This window comes from Hermetia illucens, chromosome 1 (assembly GCF_905115235.1).
Source record: "Hermetia illucens chromosome 1, iHerIll2.2.curated.20191125, whole genome shotgun sequence".
Classification (NCBI taxonomy): Eukaryota; Metazoa; Arthropoda; class Insecta; order Diptera; family Stratiomyidae; genus Hermetia; species Hermetia illucens.
In genome coordinates this window covers 2,020,632-2,036,729 of record NC_051849.1, presented here as the reverse complement: position 1 = coordinate 2,036,729, position 16,098 = coordinate 2,020,632, and the positions used below count along the sequence as shown (strand labels likewise).

General features: G+C 43.4%; 4 protein-coding genes across 4 annotated transcripts; 2 read left to right on the top strand and 2 right to left on the bottom strand.

Moving 5' to 3' along the window:
• Positions 1-4,831: 4,831 nt before the first annotated feature.
• Positions 4,832-5,716, bottom strand: LOC119646506 (peptidyl-prolyl cis-trans isomerase-like 3). The gene is made up of 4 exons (XM_038046961.1): positions 5,557-5,716; positions 5,245-5,481; positions 5,050-5,168; positions 4,832-4,991 (listed from the first exon to the last, which is right to left on the bottom strand). Exons 1-4 carry the CDS (start codon positions 5,557-5,559, stop codon positions 4,865-4,867), a joined length of 486 nt encoding a protein of 161 aa, XP_037902889.1. The 5' UTR covers positions 5,560-5,716; the 3' UTR covers positions 4,832-4,864.
• Positions 5,717-5,871: 155 nt separating this feature from the next.
• On the top strand, positions 5,872-6,520 carry LOC119646507 (nuclear receptor 2C2-associated protein). Its single transcript, XM_038046962.1, has 3 exons — positions 5,872-5,993; positions 6,046-6,136; positions 6,215-6,520. The coding sequence occupies exons 1-3, from the start codon at positions 5,959-5,961 to the stop codon at positions 6,497-6,499; spliced, it is 411 nt and encodes a 136-aa protein (XP_037902890.1). The 5' UTR covers positions 5,872-5,958; the 3' UTR covers positions 6,500-6,520.
• A 165-nt stretch (positions 6,521-6,685) lies between these two features.
• LOC119646508 (60S ribosomal protein L38) lies at positions 6,686-7,285 on the top strand. Its single transcript, XM_038046964.1, has 2 exons — positions 6,686-6,841; positions 6,939-7,285. Exon 2 carries the CDS (start codon positions 6,939-6,941, stop codon positions 7,149-7,151), a length of 213 nt encoding a protein of 70 aa, XP_037902892.1. The 5' UTR covers positions 6,686-6,841; the 3' UTR covers positions 7,152-7,285.
• A 4,584-nt stretch (positions 7,286-11,869) lies between these two features.
• On the bottom strand, positions 11,870-12,776 carry LOC119656750 (tRNA N(3)-methylcytidine methyltransferase METTL6). Its single transcript, XM_038063313.1, has one exon. It carries the CDS (start codon positions 12,748-12,750, stop codon positions 11,893-11,895), a length of 858 nt encoding a protein of 285 aa, XP_037919241.1. The 5' UTR covers positions 12,751-12,776; the 3' UTR covers positions 11,870-11,892.
• Between the last annotated feature and the right edge of the window lie 3,322 nt (positions 12,777-16,098).

Sequence of the window (16,098 nt, the reverse complement as noted above, 5' to 3'; positions counted from 1 at the left end):
AGACGCCCCCTTTTATCATCGCAAAAATACGTCCGGATAGCTGAGTGGTTAGAGGCTGTCGTACGGAAGGCCGCGGTTCAAATCTCGCTGGTGGCAGTGGGATTTGTATCGTGATTTCACGTCGGACACCAGTCGACTCAGCTGTGAGTGAGTACCTGAGTCAAATCAGGGTAATAATCTCGGTCGAGCGCAATGCTGACCACATTGCCTCTTAGTGTACCGTTACGGTCTTGAATGAAGTGCTCTAACACACTTCAAGGCCCTGATCCAACATGGATTGTTGCGCCAATTATTATTATTATTATTATTAAAAACACGACAAGGTTGCGAATTATATTGGACTTAAAACGCCAGTCGGCAAGCCGGACGCTTACGTTGACGGCGAAGTGCACACCTCTGAAATTTTGACCGACAAGGAAATCATAAATGAAGATGTTTAGAGTGACGATGGTAACAACTGGATCAACCGACAGCGAATCAACTGAGTAAATGTGTCAAATTTCTAAGTCACATACAAATGAAATTTTTATATATTTACGATCTTTTTCTAATTATTACGAAATTAAATGATTTGACTCTTAAATTTGGAAATGCCAGTTAAAACGACGTACTGGATATAACGACCAAAACTCCGGGTCCCTTCAGCGTCGCTATAGCCCGTTTTGACTGTATTTAATTAAAGTTTCGAAAAACTAACGGTGCCCCGTCTTAATGCCAAATATAAAGTTTTAATGTTTTGTTAATTCGAACCAAATATTTGTTCTCTTTGACAATCTGAAAAGATGTGTATGGAAGGCTGGAGCACACTGAAAAACAAAAGTTGGCTTTACCCATAGCACCCCATCTGAGACTTTTTCAGCTATTAATTTTTTTTCCTGTTACCTTAGGTACTAATCTATGTAAGAAATATGCCAATCATTATTTATTGCATCATATGTGACCGTGAAAAGAAACCCTATAATTAATGAAAAAACTTTATTTCTCCAATTAATGAACTTGCAGTCATAAGGGATGTTCTTTCGATTAGCGGGCCAAACCAATAACAATGGCATTTTGTGTAACGGTACTTTGTAACAACAAAAATCTAGAAACGTGCGCATTTTTTGGCGATTATGGGTTATAAGGTTATGAAATAACGGTACAAAATTTTTGAGGAAAAATCAAGTTTCCTTGCATGTAACTTCATAACGGCAAAGTTCTGTGAGCTCAAATTCAGCATGCATATGCAGCTTAAACTTACCTATCGTTTGACACCACTCTCGGAAGAATATAGTATTGCAGAAGGACTTAAAGGACATTTTTCCGATTTTTTACATTTACCGACATTCTTAAAAGTTTGTTAGTTCATTGCACTAAGGCAGGATTAACAAAATGTTTGCTATGATTCACAATTTTGTGGGTGTTAACGTTGAATGGTCTCGAGGCTGATCCTGCTGTTTTTATCTGGCCCCGCATATTGCGAGCTCAGGCTGCGGCTTACTAATTTAGCGTGTATGTTGAGGCGTGTCATGAGGTGTGAGTGGGGTCTAAGAAGGAGAGCTTCTAGATCCATTTATGTGGGGCTCTTCCTTGCGTGTTCTACGTATGGGTCCCCTATGTTGAATGACTTGGCGCTGACGTTGAAGGGCAGGCAGCTGCTCTACGCTTGTCAACGAGTGGCTTTGTCTGCGTGTCTTCCTGTATGTCGTACGGTCTCGACCGACGCCATGCAGGTATTGTTGGGTGTTCCTCCTCTTGATCTGGAGGTAGTCCGGCGTGCCACGGCCTACAGGATCAGGAGGGGCGTACCTTTGCTGCATACTGATTTAGTAGCTATTGATCAGGTGGAGGGATTAGGGCGGTCAAAAAGTTGTTAGACGAGAGTGTAACATCTAAGTGGCAGATGGGATGAATGTGGGAAAGGTCGGGTCACGTATAAGTACGTTAGGAATGTGTCTGCCAGAGGAAGTTCCGTCGTGGACTTTGGGCTTGAGATGGGCTTCCTCCTGACTGGGCTTGAATGAGTTTCTCTTCAAGCGCAACCTTGCCTCCAGTCAGGGCTGTGTTTTGTGTGGGGTTGACTCGGAGGACTGGTTACATGTTCTCTGTGTCAGCCACCAGTTTTGTGTGTTTGGTGTTAGTGTTGTCTTGTGATGTCCTTTGTGTTGTGTTGTACGGAGAGCGGTAGTTAGCTGGTTAAAGGTTCCGTTGCGGTTCTTCGCCTCGGGCTGATTCCAGTTAACCCGTTGGGGAGTTCCGTCCCCACGTACTCGAGAAGGGCGATCAGACCCGAGTCTGCAAGGAACTCATCTGAAGTGGCTCTGCTACGAAGCCTCACCGGAGGGTATCTGGTACCATGGGAACCTGAGAGCATATGCTCCAGGAGAAATCCTGGAGGATGTGCTCTCGGCCCGGTTATTTGCGGTTGGCCCCCTAGTGGGTGTTTCATGGTAGTTGTGGTTATGCCTATATCGCGGGCAGAGCTCCTCGGAGTTCAAGCGTGCAGTTGCGCTGTACAACTCGGGTGCCGTACCCCTTAGTTGCGGCAGAGGTGTTAGATAGGCCTCGCATCCCCTGGTATGAATGCTGAGCCTGCACTCAGTATAAACCAGGACCGCTGTGCTTGCATGGCGGGGCTCTGATTGTAGTCCCAAAATCAATCCGTGTCCGAAGAGGACCGTGAGATTAAGCCTTCACGGCAGGTACTCACGTTAAGCCCCCAGGACTTTCGTGGCCCCGCATATTAGTCAGGGTCAGTCTTATCTATTTCATCGGGATACCGAATTCTCTCATGGCCGTGTACACTTTTACTTTGGCTATGCTTTCATAGGTGGCTTTCGCCGATGAAAAGATGGTGGCACCTGATGTCTATATTCCAACAGTTTTTCCATTGCTTGCCGCACAAAGAAAATCTAATCTGTTGCTCATTTGCCTGGAGTGAAGCCTCTTTGGTATGGAGCAATAATGTTCTGAGCGTATGGGGCTATCTGGCCTAACAAGATAACGGAGAATATTTTATAGATGGTACTCAGCAACGTGATACCTCTATAATTGCTGCTGTGCATGATGCCTTCCTTTTTATATATGGGACAAATAATGCCTCATTGCCAGTCGTCAGGCATTGATTAGCTGTCCCACACCTTGAGTTGATGAATTTATTGGTGTGGTTGGTCCCCTCCATATTTAACCAATTCGGTTGTAATTCCATCGGCTCCTGGCGACTTATGGTTTTTAAGCCACTGGATTGCACGAACTGCTTCTTTTATGCTTGGAGGTGGCAGCATTTGTCCGTCGTCTTCAGTTGGCGAGACCCTCTAATTCGCCGATATTTTGGTTGTTGAGCAATTCATCAAAATACTCAACCCATCGCTCCAATATGCCCCATTCTGTCGGAAATCAGGTTTCCCTCTTTTTCTCGGAAGGATGAGCATCGAGGTGTGTAAGGCTTCATCCTGCTGACTTGTTGGTAAAACTTCCGCGCCTGTTGTGGTTGCACTCTGTACTTTTCGAGTTTACAGACCTGTTGGTTCTCCCAGGCTTCCTTTTTCTGCCTGTGAAGTACATTCATCGTCGAACCAACCGTTCCGGCTTTTCTTGCGGCTGGGGTCAAGTACGTTTGTGGCCGTATCAATGATAACGCTCTTCAGATGGTTGTGAAGATCATTTGTTGATGCTTCAGCTCCAGGACATCTATTAGCTGCTGTTGAGGAATTCCTCTACCAAATAGTTATTGCCTAACACCATCAAGTCCTCAATAGTACACTGTCCTCCGTATTTGAAATGATACAGTAACACGGTGGCTCGCAACCGCACATTTGATACACGATATGTTGATAAGAACTCAACAGGAAAAATTGAAAGAATATTGTTTTTCTGACAATCCATCGTCCTCGCTGGAGCGTAGATTGGCATTTATTTCGGCTTTTTTTCTACATATAAGGATATAATTATATAGTTAATATGAATTGAATTAGTTTTTGCTTTAACCACCCCAGGAAAGCGTCTGCCCTCTCATTTCCCCCCATTATGTGTCAAGCGGCAAGGGATGAACGTTTAGGTTGGGGTGGGCCGCCGCAGGGCCACCATTTGTGGACCACTTTCCGCGCAAACCAGGTACTTTCAACAACCATTCCGTATGATACTACTAACTGAATAATCCACAGTCACGTTACTATTGGTATTCTTATGTTTATTTTTCGAATTTCTTTATATCACCAAACTGGAATTTTTCCGACGAATAAAGAGCGCTAGACCCGTTTTTGATGTCTAAAATTTGGAAATGCAGTTATTTCAACACCAAGATCAAGTTAAGACTGCTCTGTATTAGTGTTCTTTCTGCGTTGCTATGTGGAAGTTCCATATGGAAAGTGAACCCAACTGTTACTTAAAAGCTCCAAGCCTTCGTCAACACTTGCCTGTGTTGCATCATCAGAGAATGCTGGCTTGACACTATCTCAAACGAACAACTTGGTTGGCGCACAGGTCTGGCACCAGTACACACGAGCGAAAGTGGATAGATCACAGGCCGAGGGCGGTCATTCCATTGCGGGCCACGCCATGCAGTGAAATTCACTCTTCCAAGATAGCCGACGAGTGGGTCTCCCTAAGTGTACTTGTCGCAGAACAGTAAAAAAAAAGAGGAGTGCGAACGTCTCGGAAGTCATGGGAGGCGGGGCTGAAGGGCATTTGAAGTAACCGCGAACCATGATGCGTAAGTGTGGAATGATGGAAGGAGTTCGTATTAAGTAATGGTTAGACATCCCTTCCTAGACACGAGCGGACGCTACACTCCTAGCAAGTTAAAGGAAATAATTTGAAAAAGCGTTTGTAAGAAAAGTAAACTTTATTCCTAAACATATCAGACAAACTAACTTAACTGTAGATTCTAACCCGCTAAAGGGTTGGCGTGTATTGTTACGCTGATTATTTTCTTGTCCACTAATGGTCTGTAGTTTTTCGGGTTGACTGGCAATTTTTCTAGCTCATCTAACACATCAAATCCGTCGATTACTCTACAAAATTATAAAATTAACTTGAAAGTTTCAGCTCTACTCCTCGAAATCAGTTTACCTTCCAAATATTGTATATTTCAAATCTAGATGTGGTTGGGCTGCGTAAGTGAAGAAAAACTGGCTACCATTCATATTTGGTCCGCTATTAGCCATTGAGACGATACCACGGTCAGAATGCTGCAAAATAGAAAGTTTTTGGTGCAAATGGAATACCATCAATAGAGTTATCAAATGATTCTTCGCCGTTGCTTACTTTCAGGCTTTCTTTGAACTCATCCTCGAACTTGCCGCCCCAAATCGATTCTCCGCCCTTGCCGGTGTTCGACGGGTCGCCGGTTTGCACAATGAATCCTTTAATGTTGCGGATGAACACGCAACCATTGTAATAATCGCTAGCGCATAATGCCAAAAAGTTTTCGCACGCCTTGGGGCAGTCTTCGCAGAAAAGTTCTATTTTGATATCACCGAAATCTGTGTGGAGCGTAACTGACTGGGAATATTGAATGAATGATTAGTAAACGGACAAGTGAATGAATGAAAAATAAATTTATCGTTGATGGCGTACCATTGCGCTAATAACAATCTAAAATCAAGAACGCATGTGAAATTATTTGTTAGCTCTATTCGACTATAACAAACAGACGGGAATCCACGAAAGTGTCAGGTTAAACACAGAATTGTTTACGTTTTCCTACTTCGCCTATTCACCACGGCTGATCATTTTTCACCACCAATGGTTATACTCATTTTCTTCTAAATAATTCCGGAAGATACCTTGATTTAAAATGATTGTTGTTTTATTTTGGGATTGGAGGGTTGTGAATTTGAATAACAGAAATTCTAGCGATATGATTTTTTTTCACAAATTCCAAAAAGTGATATTAGTACCAGAAACATTGCCATCTGGGTATGAACGTTTTCAATTGTTGTTGTCCCTCGAAATCGTAACTGTCAAAAGCATGGTGTCATGGATATTCTGAAGGCGACCAAGTACAAGTGCAGGTTTGTTTGTCGTTTAATTATGGAGTTTTCCTGCTTATGCCTTAATTTTCAGTGTCAGTTCTGTACTGAACAAAGATGTCAAGCAGTTCGGCAAGTCATTTATGTTCGATGGCGAGGAAGACACATCGTGGAGCAGCGACCAGGTAAACAAAACTGACACAAGTCGAGTCTCATTGCTGTGGGGCTTGGATGGAAACTCATAAAAGCATTTTATTTTATAGGGTCAGCCCCAGTGGATAACGATACAGTTTGAAGAGCCTCAAACTATTGAGCGGTTCCGATTCCAGTTCCAAGGAGGGTTTGCCGGGAACGAAGGAGGCGTCACGATACATGGTGCGGACGGTGCCTGTTTGTACGACAAAGCCTTCTATCCGGAGGACATCAATGCGGTCCAGATGTTCCCTTTGGATGGCAGAGTTGAGGGTGCGACGAAAGTGAAGTTCACATTCAAGTCCAGCACAGATTTCTTTGGACGAATAATAGTTTATAAGTTGGAGTTGAGCTGAATAAATGTTTGTCGTTGTCTAGACTGGTCTTTGCAATTCATTTTTCTGCTAGCAGGCTGGGCGGGTTTCTTTCTGGGCACAATCACTTTAATGTTCTCGCCTAAGTTGCTTTTCATATTCCGAAATACACCGGCGAGTTGGTCGTTTTACTATTAAAGCAATTTTATCTACTGTGATGCCTAGATGGCGCTACTTTCACCGGATATAGAATTCACGGCGAATATGCAACTTGCCCGACTGACAGCTGCCGTCTCTTCCTTTCGAAACGTGGGAAACGTCAACTTTGGTTGGTGATTTTCATTCCGCTGAAATTTTCTCACATTTTTCTTATTTCTAATAAACGTAAGTGAACAATTTTCGTGCGTAAAGTGCAAAGACTCTCTTTAGCAATGAATGCTGTATGAATTTTGCATTAATGGACACTTTGTTGTGTTTACAGATGCCGCGTGAAATCAAAGAGGTTAAGGACTTCTTGATCAAAGCCCGCAGGAAGGACGCCCGCGCCGTCAAGATCAAGAAGAACCCAAATAACACCAAGTTCAAGATCCGTTGCTCCCGATTCCTATACACATTGGTGGTGTTCGACAAGGAGAAGGCCGAGAAATTGAAGCAATCTCTGCCACCAGGTCTGCAAGTGAAAGAAGTCAAGTAGAAGGTTCCAATGGGGCGGGCGAACGACGTGTGACGCATGATGTCTGCGCTGTGCACGGGCGGATGTGTTTTCCATTATAACTTGTTTTCTATGGCTGCCAAGCATTTCTAAATAAATGTGAAAGCTGGAGAAAATGTGTTTTTGTGAATTGTATTGTTTGTGCGAATGGAGTTTGGCGTCCATGGCTTGAAATGCGGTTTTTGTTACGTGGATGATGTCAGGAAGCCAAAACTCATGGAATTCAAGATGAGCACGAAACTATGTCGCCTTTTGGTGCAGTTTTTACTCAATTATACGGGGAATGTTGACTAAGGCAGAATTTTGCATCCCAGGATAGCTTTGTTTTTGGGGCTTGGCTGAGCTAGAATTCAGATTGCTTGTATTGCGGCATCCAATGGGACGAAAAAGTCGCATCAATTCGTTCTGCGGTTAATCGCTCTTCAGTACTCGGTGGCTTTGTGGGTTATTTTTAAAGACAACTTGCTCGGTAACAAAAGTTGTGAAAGTTTAAATTTCTGAGAAGTTCCTCGCTTCCGACAGAAGGGATTCCATTGGCCGGCAATCAAAACCTAATCAGGTCCAACCCATGGCGATTAGCAATAGGTTTAGGTGCTTCTTCTGAAATTACGACAAAAGATGTGTCGATGTCAGCATCGAAAAAGACCATCGCTTGACGGTCGTATGCTCCCATACTAGCAGAGCGTCTGGCCCCAAATTCAATACGTCTCCATGATGCGGCTGTCGCTTAGTAGTGGGAGAATTTCATTGTGAAGCTACAAGCGACACAAATTTGGGAACAACCCATCCGAGAATATCGACGAGCATTGGGCAGTTATCAAAAGAATTTTAATTTTGGTGCGGGTGAAGTTTCCGGCCACCTCCTCAAAGGACGCCACAAAGCTTGACCGACTACGGAAATAAAGGTGGATTGATGGACGGTGGTGCCGCACACTGGAGACCTGGTACCGGTTCAAGAAGCGGTGTTTAGCCTACGACGCTAGAAAAATAATTTCGCCGTCGCATGGGTTAGGTAAGGTAGCTACGGCAACTAGTATGTATTTCGGAACATCATGGAGGGGCGAGCGGGAGGACTACAGACTCTTTGTCGGTGTTGTGAAGGAGAAATTCTTCATTCCTACGGGGATGGGGTTGAACCTTTGTGTGTGGCAATCAGACCGTAGAAGCCCATTGTACTTGACTTCTCCGTCTAAGGAAATATCCCAGATATGTATGCTACCAGCTGCAACTGAATCACATCACAACTAAAGATGTTATGTAGGATGCGTCCATAGGCAGGGAACATAGAAAATCTACTTTTTCTTCACCGTACCGTTTGTACCGTTCACAAGCGGGGTCGGCTCATCGTGATCGGTTTCGCCATTTTGTTTTATCAAAAGCCTCATCTGCATGCAATCGCGAGGCTTTCAAATCCCCAACTATCGCACCAAGCCACCGTTGTTTCGGGCAGCTTCAACTTCAATGTCTAGACCAATCTTGGCGTGTGGATTCTTGTTAGCGCGAATTACGTGACTATTTCACTGAAGACGCCTCTCTTTCAATTTTTCCACGATTGATGCAACCCCATATCGACCGCGGATATCCTTAGTTCGGATGTTATCAAAACGCGTCCCGTTACCAGTCCAACGCAACATCTTTGTCTCCATTACTGCAAGACGCCGTTTATTGTTTTTTTTGTAGTCAGCCAACACTCAAAACCTTATGGAGCGACAGGGTGGACGACATTGCGGGGCACATAGAAAATACTTCATGGATTCCACTTCTCACTAGGTCTCTCCCTTGGACACTCCTTACACTACTACATTAAAAGTGTCCAAACATGAATATGAGAGCTATGGATTTTAACTCTCTAAGTGGTAAGAAGTCACAGACTTTGAATCAAGTCGCGGATTTTGGAGGCCTTACTAGATACAAATCCTCCTATGGAGAAATCCGTAGAAGGCATCCTTTCCGACTCATTGTAAAGTTTGCATTTAGTGCCCAAAATGGGAGGACCGCAACTTGGAGAAACTGGAAATCCGACTACGGCCGGTATGTCCGCGGTACTAAAGCCCAAATCTACCCATAAACCGAAGAGGAAGGCTCGTTGAAAGCCAATAAGAAGGGAGGACTACAGGCTGAATCCTGCCTGTCAGAACCTTTCCCTTCATCCTTACCGGAAAGAGCGTAAAAAAAGCGAAGCTGGTGACGTGGACGCTACTGGTTTATCGCCGGTTTCTGGAAATTCATCCGAGCGATCCGAACACTGTGAACTTGGGAAGGCTCCAAGCCGGCGGCGGAAAAAGCCACCGTAAAGGAAGATGAAGCACCTTGGAAATGAGGACATTGGGGTGGCTGCACCACTGGGTACGGCAATGTCCAGAAAAATCGGACGCAAGGAAGCCGAATTTTCGGGGGAAGGAGGAGATAAACTGGTAACTCCGGTGAGACCAGACCAGACGTCCCTGTCAGCGATAATGCACGCAAGAAGCATAAGACCAATACATCTGTAGTGGGCAACGCTTTTTTTGCGCTCCGCATCAGGGAAATAACATACATACGCGCGTCCCGCGGGAATTAGGACCGGTTTTCCGGGAGGTGATCAAATCAACGAGAGATCTCAAAAAATCGGGTCCTTACCATAGGATACGAAGGCGGAAAGAAAGAGGACGTATGCGTAATCTGCTGCCTCATTTCTGATCGCTGTCATGGGAGTTTCCTCCAAGAATGGTAAAATTTCAAGGAGGCAATCTACCATCATCTGGGAATGTCTGGAAAAAAAATACTTGATTCTGGAACGAAGCCAATATTTAACAATTAAGGTTTCTCCATTTGGACTGCCTAAAAATAGCTGCAGAAGGTAATCCCGGCTTTGGGTTCTGGCAGTCGTCCTTAATTCACTATTGTGAACACTGAGTTGTGCAGGACAGAAAAAATCGGATGTTGGTTGCCTGGCCCTTGAAGGAAGGCAGGGTGAATAAAACCCGGCCATAGACTTCGAAACGCTTGCTGAACCAACACCAACAGCTGTATTACCAAACCCAATCTCCACGTCGTGACCGTTGGGAGCTCTTTCTTAACGAAAAGCCGCAGACCGAGAAGGATGAAGGCGAGTCTTCCGCGCCTAAAAACGGAACAAATTGTATCATCTGATCCTCCAGGTTGGGGGACGACCCTATACGGAAAATAACCTGTTACGAAACCACAAAAGGAGCCTCGAACTGGATTGACTATACAACGACGAACCCGATAACGACAATGGAATAAGGATTTGCGCATTTTCTCATGGAACGTGCACTCCCTGTACAGAGATGGAGCTGTCAAGTAGTTAGCCGATACACCAACTCAATATATGGCTGATGTAACAGCGTTGCAGGAGACGCGTTGGACAGGGATCGGTTTCCTGGAGAAGAGTCGTTATATCATATATTATAGCGGTCATCCAGTAAACAATGTGCTCGGAGTAGGTTTCTTAGTCAGCTAAAAAATGAAACTCGCTGTTATTGGCTTTGAAAACATAAGCGAACGGCTATGGACTTGCGAGGCAAGTTTAGAAATATAAGCCTCATTAACGTTCACGCCCCGACAGAGGAGACTGTAAAGTCGGAGAAGGATACCTTCTACGAGGCAGTAGAACGAACCCTCGAAGCCTGCCCCAGATATGATATCAAAATCATACTTGGGGGATTTTAACAGTTAAGTAGGGATTTAACAGTTAAGTAGGGAGCCCATATTCAGGGGGCTGTGCAGAGTCCTTAAAAGGAATGAGTCGGTCAAGTTGGACTCTCTTAGAAAATCTCATGGTGCTTTCACGAACTCTAGACTGAGATCAGTACAGACCCTCCTGGAAGTACAATATCCGCGGAAAACTAGGGAGAGAATTGGCGGTTTCTGCAATCCTTTCAATACGTAAGTGTAAGGTTGGCAAACTGAAGAGCGATTGAGGGGTAGGCACACCGTAATCTGCAGTGATAGATTGGCGGCATTGAGGGTGTTGTGTCGTCCTTTGATCACCGCGAAAATCGTTTAGCAATGCAGAAACTGTTTGAACTCTATCTCTAGATTCAATACGGTGGAACTACACTGCAATACGTTAAGGACTCCGGGATATTCTGTTAGATGGGGGTGTCGAGTACAATGGCCCACCATGGCCTGAGTACTCAGAAGCTATCGCTGCTCCCCACCAAGTTGAGCCGCCATCCATGTTAAGATTCCTTCGGAGGACAGGCTATGTAGGGTGCATGGGCGATAGAAAAATTCCCAGGCGTCTACTCAAGGGCAACGTGGAAAGAAAACGACCACCAATAAAACCTTGAAACAGATGGGTGGATTCAATGGACAGCACGAGTTACACGCTGCAGGGTTTCCGTAATTGGCGGGCGCGATTTCTAAACCGAGAAAAATGAAGACGAAGACTTCGGGATGCTAAGCATCGACATCGGACTCTAGTGCCACAGAAACACGGAATGCATTTGGAACATTCTATGAAGGAGGAGCATTCTGGCGAAGCAAAAAGCTAGTATCGAGATAACATATGACGGCGCATTGAGGTAAAATCGGGGTGTGCGGCAGCATTGTATTTGCCACCGATACTATTCCCTCTTCCTTCATGTTGCCTTGGTCGTAAATTTTTCCTCGAACGACTAGACCATGCTATGACATACGTTTGCTCTCTCACCGAGCCATAGACTTCCCGCTAAGGCAAAAATTGAAAGTCGAGATTAAAAACGAAATTCCATTTATTTCACCTTTCACTAAATCCATCATTATTTTTTTTCCTAAACTTGCTTTGGACAAATATCCTTGGTACATCAATCCCCTCCTTCGCGTTTATGGTCCTCCTATGGGCATATGAGTTAACCAACGTTTCGAATCCTTCTTCCAGAAAAATGTGTTCGATTTCCTCAGTAGAAAAGTAGTAACTCCTCGTCCCGTCCTGTCTCATGTAGAAGTTCTCTGCTATTTTGTGACCCGGTTTGAATCGGATTTGAGCCATGTCGTATAGTCCGTAGTCTCGAAACAGGACTACTCCTCCTGGCTTGAGCACTTTGTGAAGGTTTCCGATTACTTGTTTGAATTTTTCTGGATGAATGGCGGACAGAACGAAAATCATTGTGACAATGTCGACACTTCCGGCGGGGATATTTTGCAACAGGGACTCGCCATCGGTGATGTCGCATTGAAAAGCTTTCACTCGAGTTGGGTCATACAATTCATGGTTCCTGACGAACTCCACCGCCCGCGCGGAAAAGTCGCAGGCATAGTAAAAGTAGTTGTTTCGCTTCTCCTCGATTAGCGGGAAGATGAAATTGCCTACGCCACAGCCGACTTCCAACATGACTTTGGGTTCCTCTGAGGGATCCGACAGTAGCTCCTCGAATTCTCGCGTTGTCCATCGCCGATCCTTGAAGAATCGAGTCTCGTTCCGCTTGTAGAATAGATCCCAATGCTTCTGAGCTTGCAGTTCTAGTTGGCGCGCTTTAAACTCGGGAACCAAACGGCTGTTTTGTGCTTGTAGCTTTGCTTCTTCCTCCTCGGAGAGTTGCTTTCGGTTGCAAGCGGAGATTTCTGCGGAATCCTCACTTCCGTCAGTCGAGTCCATGCCGCTGTTGTTTACTTTTGCAAGAAGGGATGGTTCGAAGCAGATGTACTAGAAGATGTCAAAACTAATCAGCTGCTCTTGCTACTTCTACTTAATGTTAGATGTCTCTCGTGTTGGGGGAAGCACAATATAGAGAAAACGGGGAAAATCGTTCAGTTGCCCAAGAGGATTTCGGTAATTGCGGTTAAGGAACGGAATCACATTAGGGTGTTTTCAGAATCTATTTTTTTAAGGTTTTGTGTAAATACAACCTTATTAAAATCGGTTTACTGTCTGGCTGTCCGTCACACGCATTTTCGGAGACGGCTATAGCGATTGACACCAAATTTGGTACAAAGGTGGGAACTGTGAACGTTCACACATACAGTGAGTTACATCCTTTTATGTTCAATTTAAGGGGTGGTCCTCATACATGCAAAAGGCGGGTGTAAAATTTTTCTTCATCAAATATAGTCATGTGCGGTATCAAATTAAAACTCTCGGTTAGTACTTTTCGAAGCTGATCTTAGTTTTGAGATTTATTGGAAAGGTGGGGAGTGTAGGGGGCTGAAAGTGATCATTTCTTTAAGCGGGCCATTCTCAGAAACTACCAAACCCAAAAATCTGAAAAAAATCACGAGGCTGCCACTATATGGTGCCTGGGCTCCGAAATACCTTCCATACTGATATCTCTTCAAATAAAGTTAATAATAGTATATTACTATATTTTTTTGTAATTGGCTGGAAACCCCCCTTCAATTCATCCTAGCACCACGAAATTCTGCAATGATGTGGGCTTTGGTGGAACTCGCACTATTACTAACAAAGTTATAATACGTCAAAGTTGTTGCTTCTTTGAAAATTGAAGACTACGAATGTCAATACCACCCGAAAGTGGATACTCTTACATAATATATGGACACTAGATGACCCGGCAAACGTTGTTTTGCCATATAAATTATTTCTAGGTAATTTCTAGTGTAGACAAAAAATAACTAACTTATTGAAAGTGTGTAAGGATGTGGTATATGCGTGAAATAGGCATGGGGCGCTGTGAACGATGAGGCAATATAAAAATAACAACGCCAAACATTATTATTTTTAAGTTATTATAATTTGCCTTCCTTAAAATTATATATTAATTACGCCAGTAACACTAACAAACAATATCAATCAATCTCTTAATGCTATAGCGTGAACAATATTTTTTGTTAGTCCATCTTTAGCTAACACAAACAAACTGGATGGTTTACCCACTCAAGAGCATGCCTCGTATACCTGTCCGTGTGAAAAACATGGTGTGCTCAAATCTAAGCCACAAAAAGACATCGTTTGGCTTTGGGATTGCAGTCATTGCAAATGTCAATCTAATCGGAAACTGAATACGTTTGAATTGAATTGGCACATCTGTAGGTATAATAGGAATCCGTGGTATTAAATTGCTTCTTCTGCAAGCCACTCATGATTTATGTACTGTGTGTGTACATCGGGAAATATTTGTTCAATGAGAGTATCTTGCGAATCAACGATTGGGCAGAAATCGGTCGGTAATTTTACGCATCCAGTTTCATCTATAATAACTTTTCCATCACCGACATCTAAGAATTATTTTGAGAATGTTTGAGCGGATAGATCTTGAAGCATTTGAATGCGCATATTTACTTTCAGCTGCACTTTTTCAACATTACGCCACAATGGAGATGATTTTAAGCAAGCGTTGATCTCATTAGCGTATGTTGAACGTGGAATGACGGGAAGTGTTTGTACGTGTTGAGTACTTTTGAGGTTATGTAAATCACTTGATTAACTAATCGTGCAAAGTAAAGAAAGTAATAATTTTATTACACTTGATGCATAAACAATAATGATGGCCGAAAACTGCGTAGGGAGTGAGAGAAGTCTTATTGTATGAGAGAAACAGGAGACCCCCCCAGTAAAAATGATTAAATTACTAAAAAATAGGGGTTGGTGATAGAAGGGTAAAAATTTAGGGTTGTATGTATTTTTTAATGCCACATTATAGAAAAATAAAAATAAAAAATTTTGTCCAAAAATTAAAAGAAAAAAAATGTTACGGGTTGACAATCCTTATCACTTAGGGGAATGAAAAATAGATAGTAGCCGATTCTCAGACCAACTGAATATGCAGATAAAATTTCAAAAGAATCGGTCAAGCCGTTTCGGAGGAGTATGGTAACTAACATTGTGACATGAGAATTTTATCTATAAGATATTACGTGCTACGTACTAAGAAATACACAAAACCTTTCGTACCTGAAGCGTCCCGCTTCCGGTTTCCCGACTTGTTATTGCATAGATCAAGAATTAAGCTTTCCCAGAATAAGTTGCAAAAATTTAAGAGTGAAATTCTTGTTCCTTTAGAATATATGAGCGTAGAAGTGAGCGATTATTGGGTACAGGCTCAGGTTCGAGTGCCTCGGAGGTTATCTCGTATATCTATGTAAACAGCGCCATCAGTTCTTTCTAGAAGTGCATTGGTATTTGTTTTAAATGTACAGTAGAACCTTGATTATCCGAACTAATTGGGACCGATACTAGTTTGGATAATCGAAATGTAGGTTTTTTTGGGACAAGATCAACCAAAAACAATACTTTTTTACATTAAAACAGTACATTAAAATTTGACAAACATATTAACGTCGAAATATCAAACATATGAGACAAGTCAAATACTTTTTTAATATTATCTTTTTATAAAATTCATCATCAACGGCGCAACAACCGGTATCCGGTCTAGGCCTGCCTTAATAAGGAACTCCAGACATCCCTAAAAGCTGTCTGGCGTCCTGACCTACGCCATTGTTCCATCTTAGGCAGGGTCTGCCTCTTCTTCTTCTTCTACCATAGATATTGCCTCATCCATACGGATTAAGTGATCCGCCCACCGTAACCTATTGAGCCGGATTTTATCCACAACCGGACGGTCATGGTATCGCTCATAGATTTCGTCATTGTGTAGGCTACGGAATCGTCCATCCTCATGTGGGAGGCCAAAAATTCTTCGGAGGATTCTTCTCTCGAACGCGGCCAAGAGTTCGCAATTCCTCTTGCTAAGAACCCAAGTCTCCGGGGAATACATGAGGACTGGCAAGATCAATGTGTTGTACAGTAAGAGCTTTGACTCTATGGTGAGACGTTTCGAGCGGAACAGCTTCTTATAGATAGTACTCAGCAACGTGATACCTCTATAATTGCTGCACTGTGTGATATCTCCCTTCTTATGTATGAGACAGATAATACCTCGTTGCCAATCGTCAGGCATTGATTCGCTGTCCCATAGCTTGAGCACAAGTTGATGAACCACTTGGTGTAATTGGTTGCCTCCATATTTAACTAATTCGGCGGTAA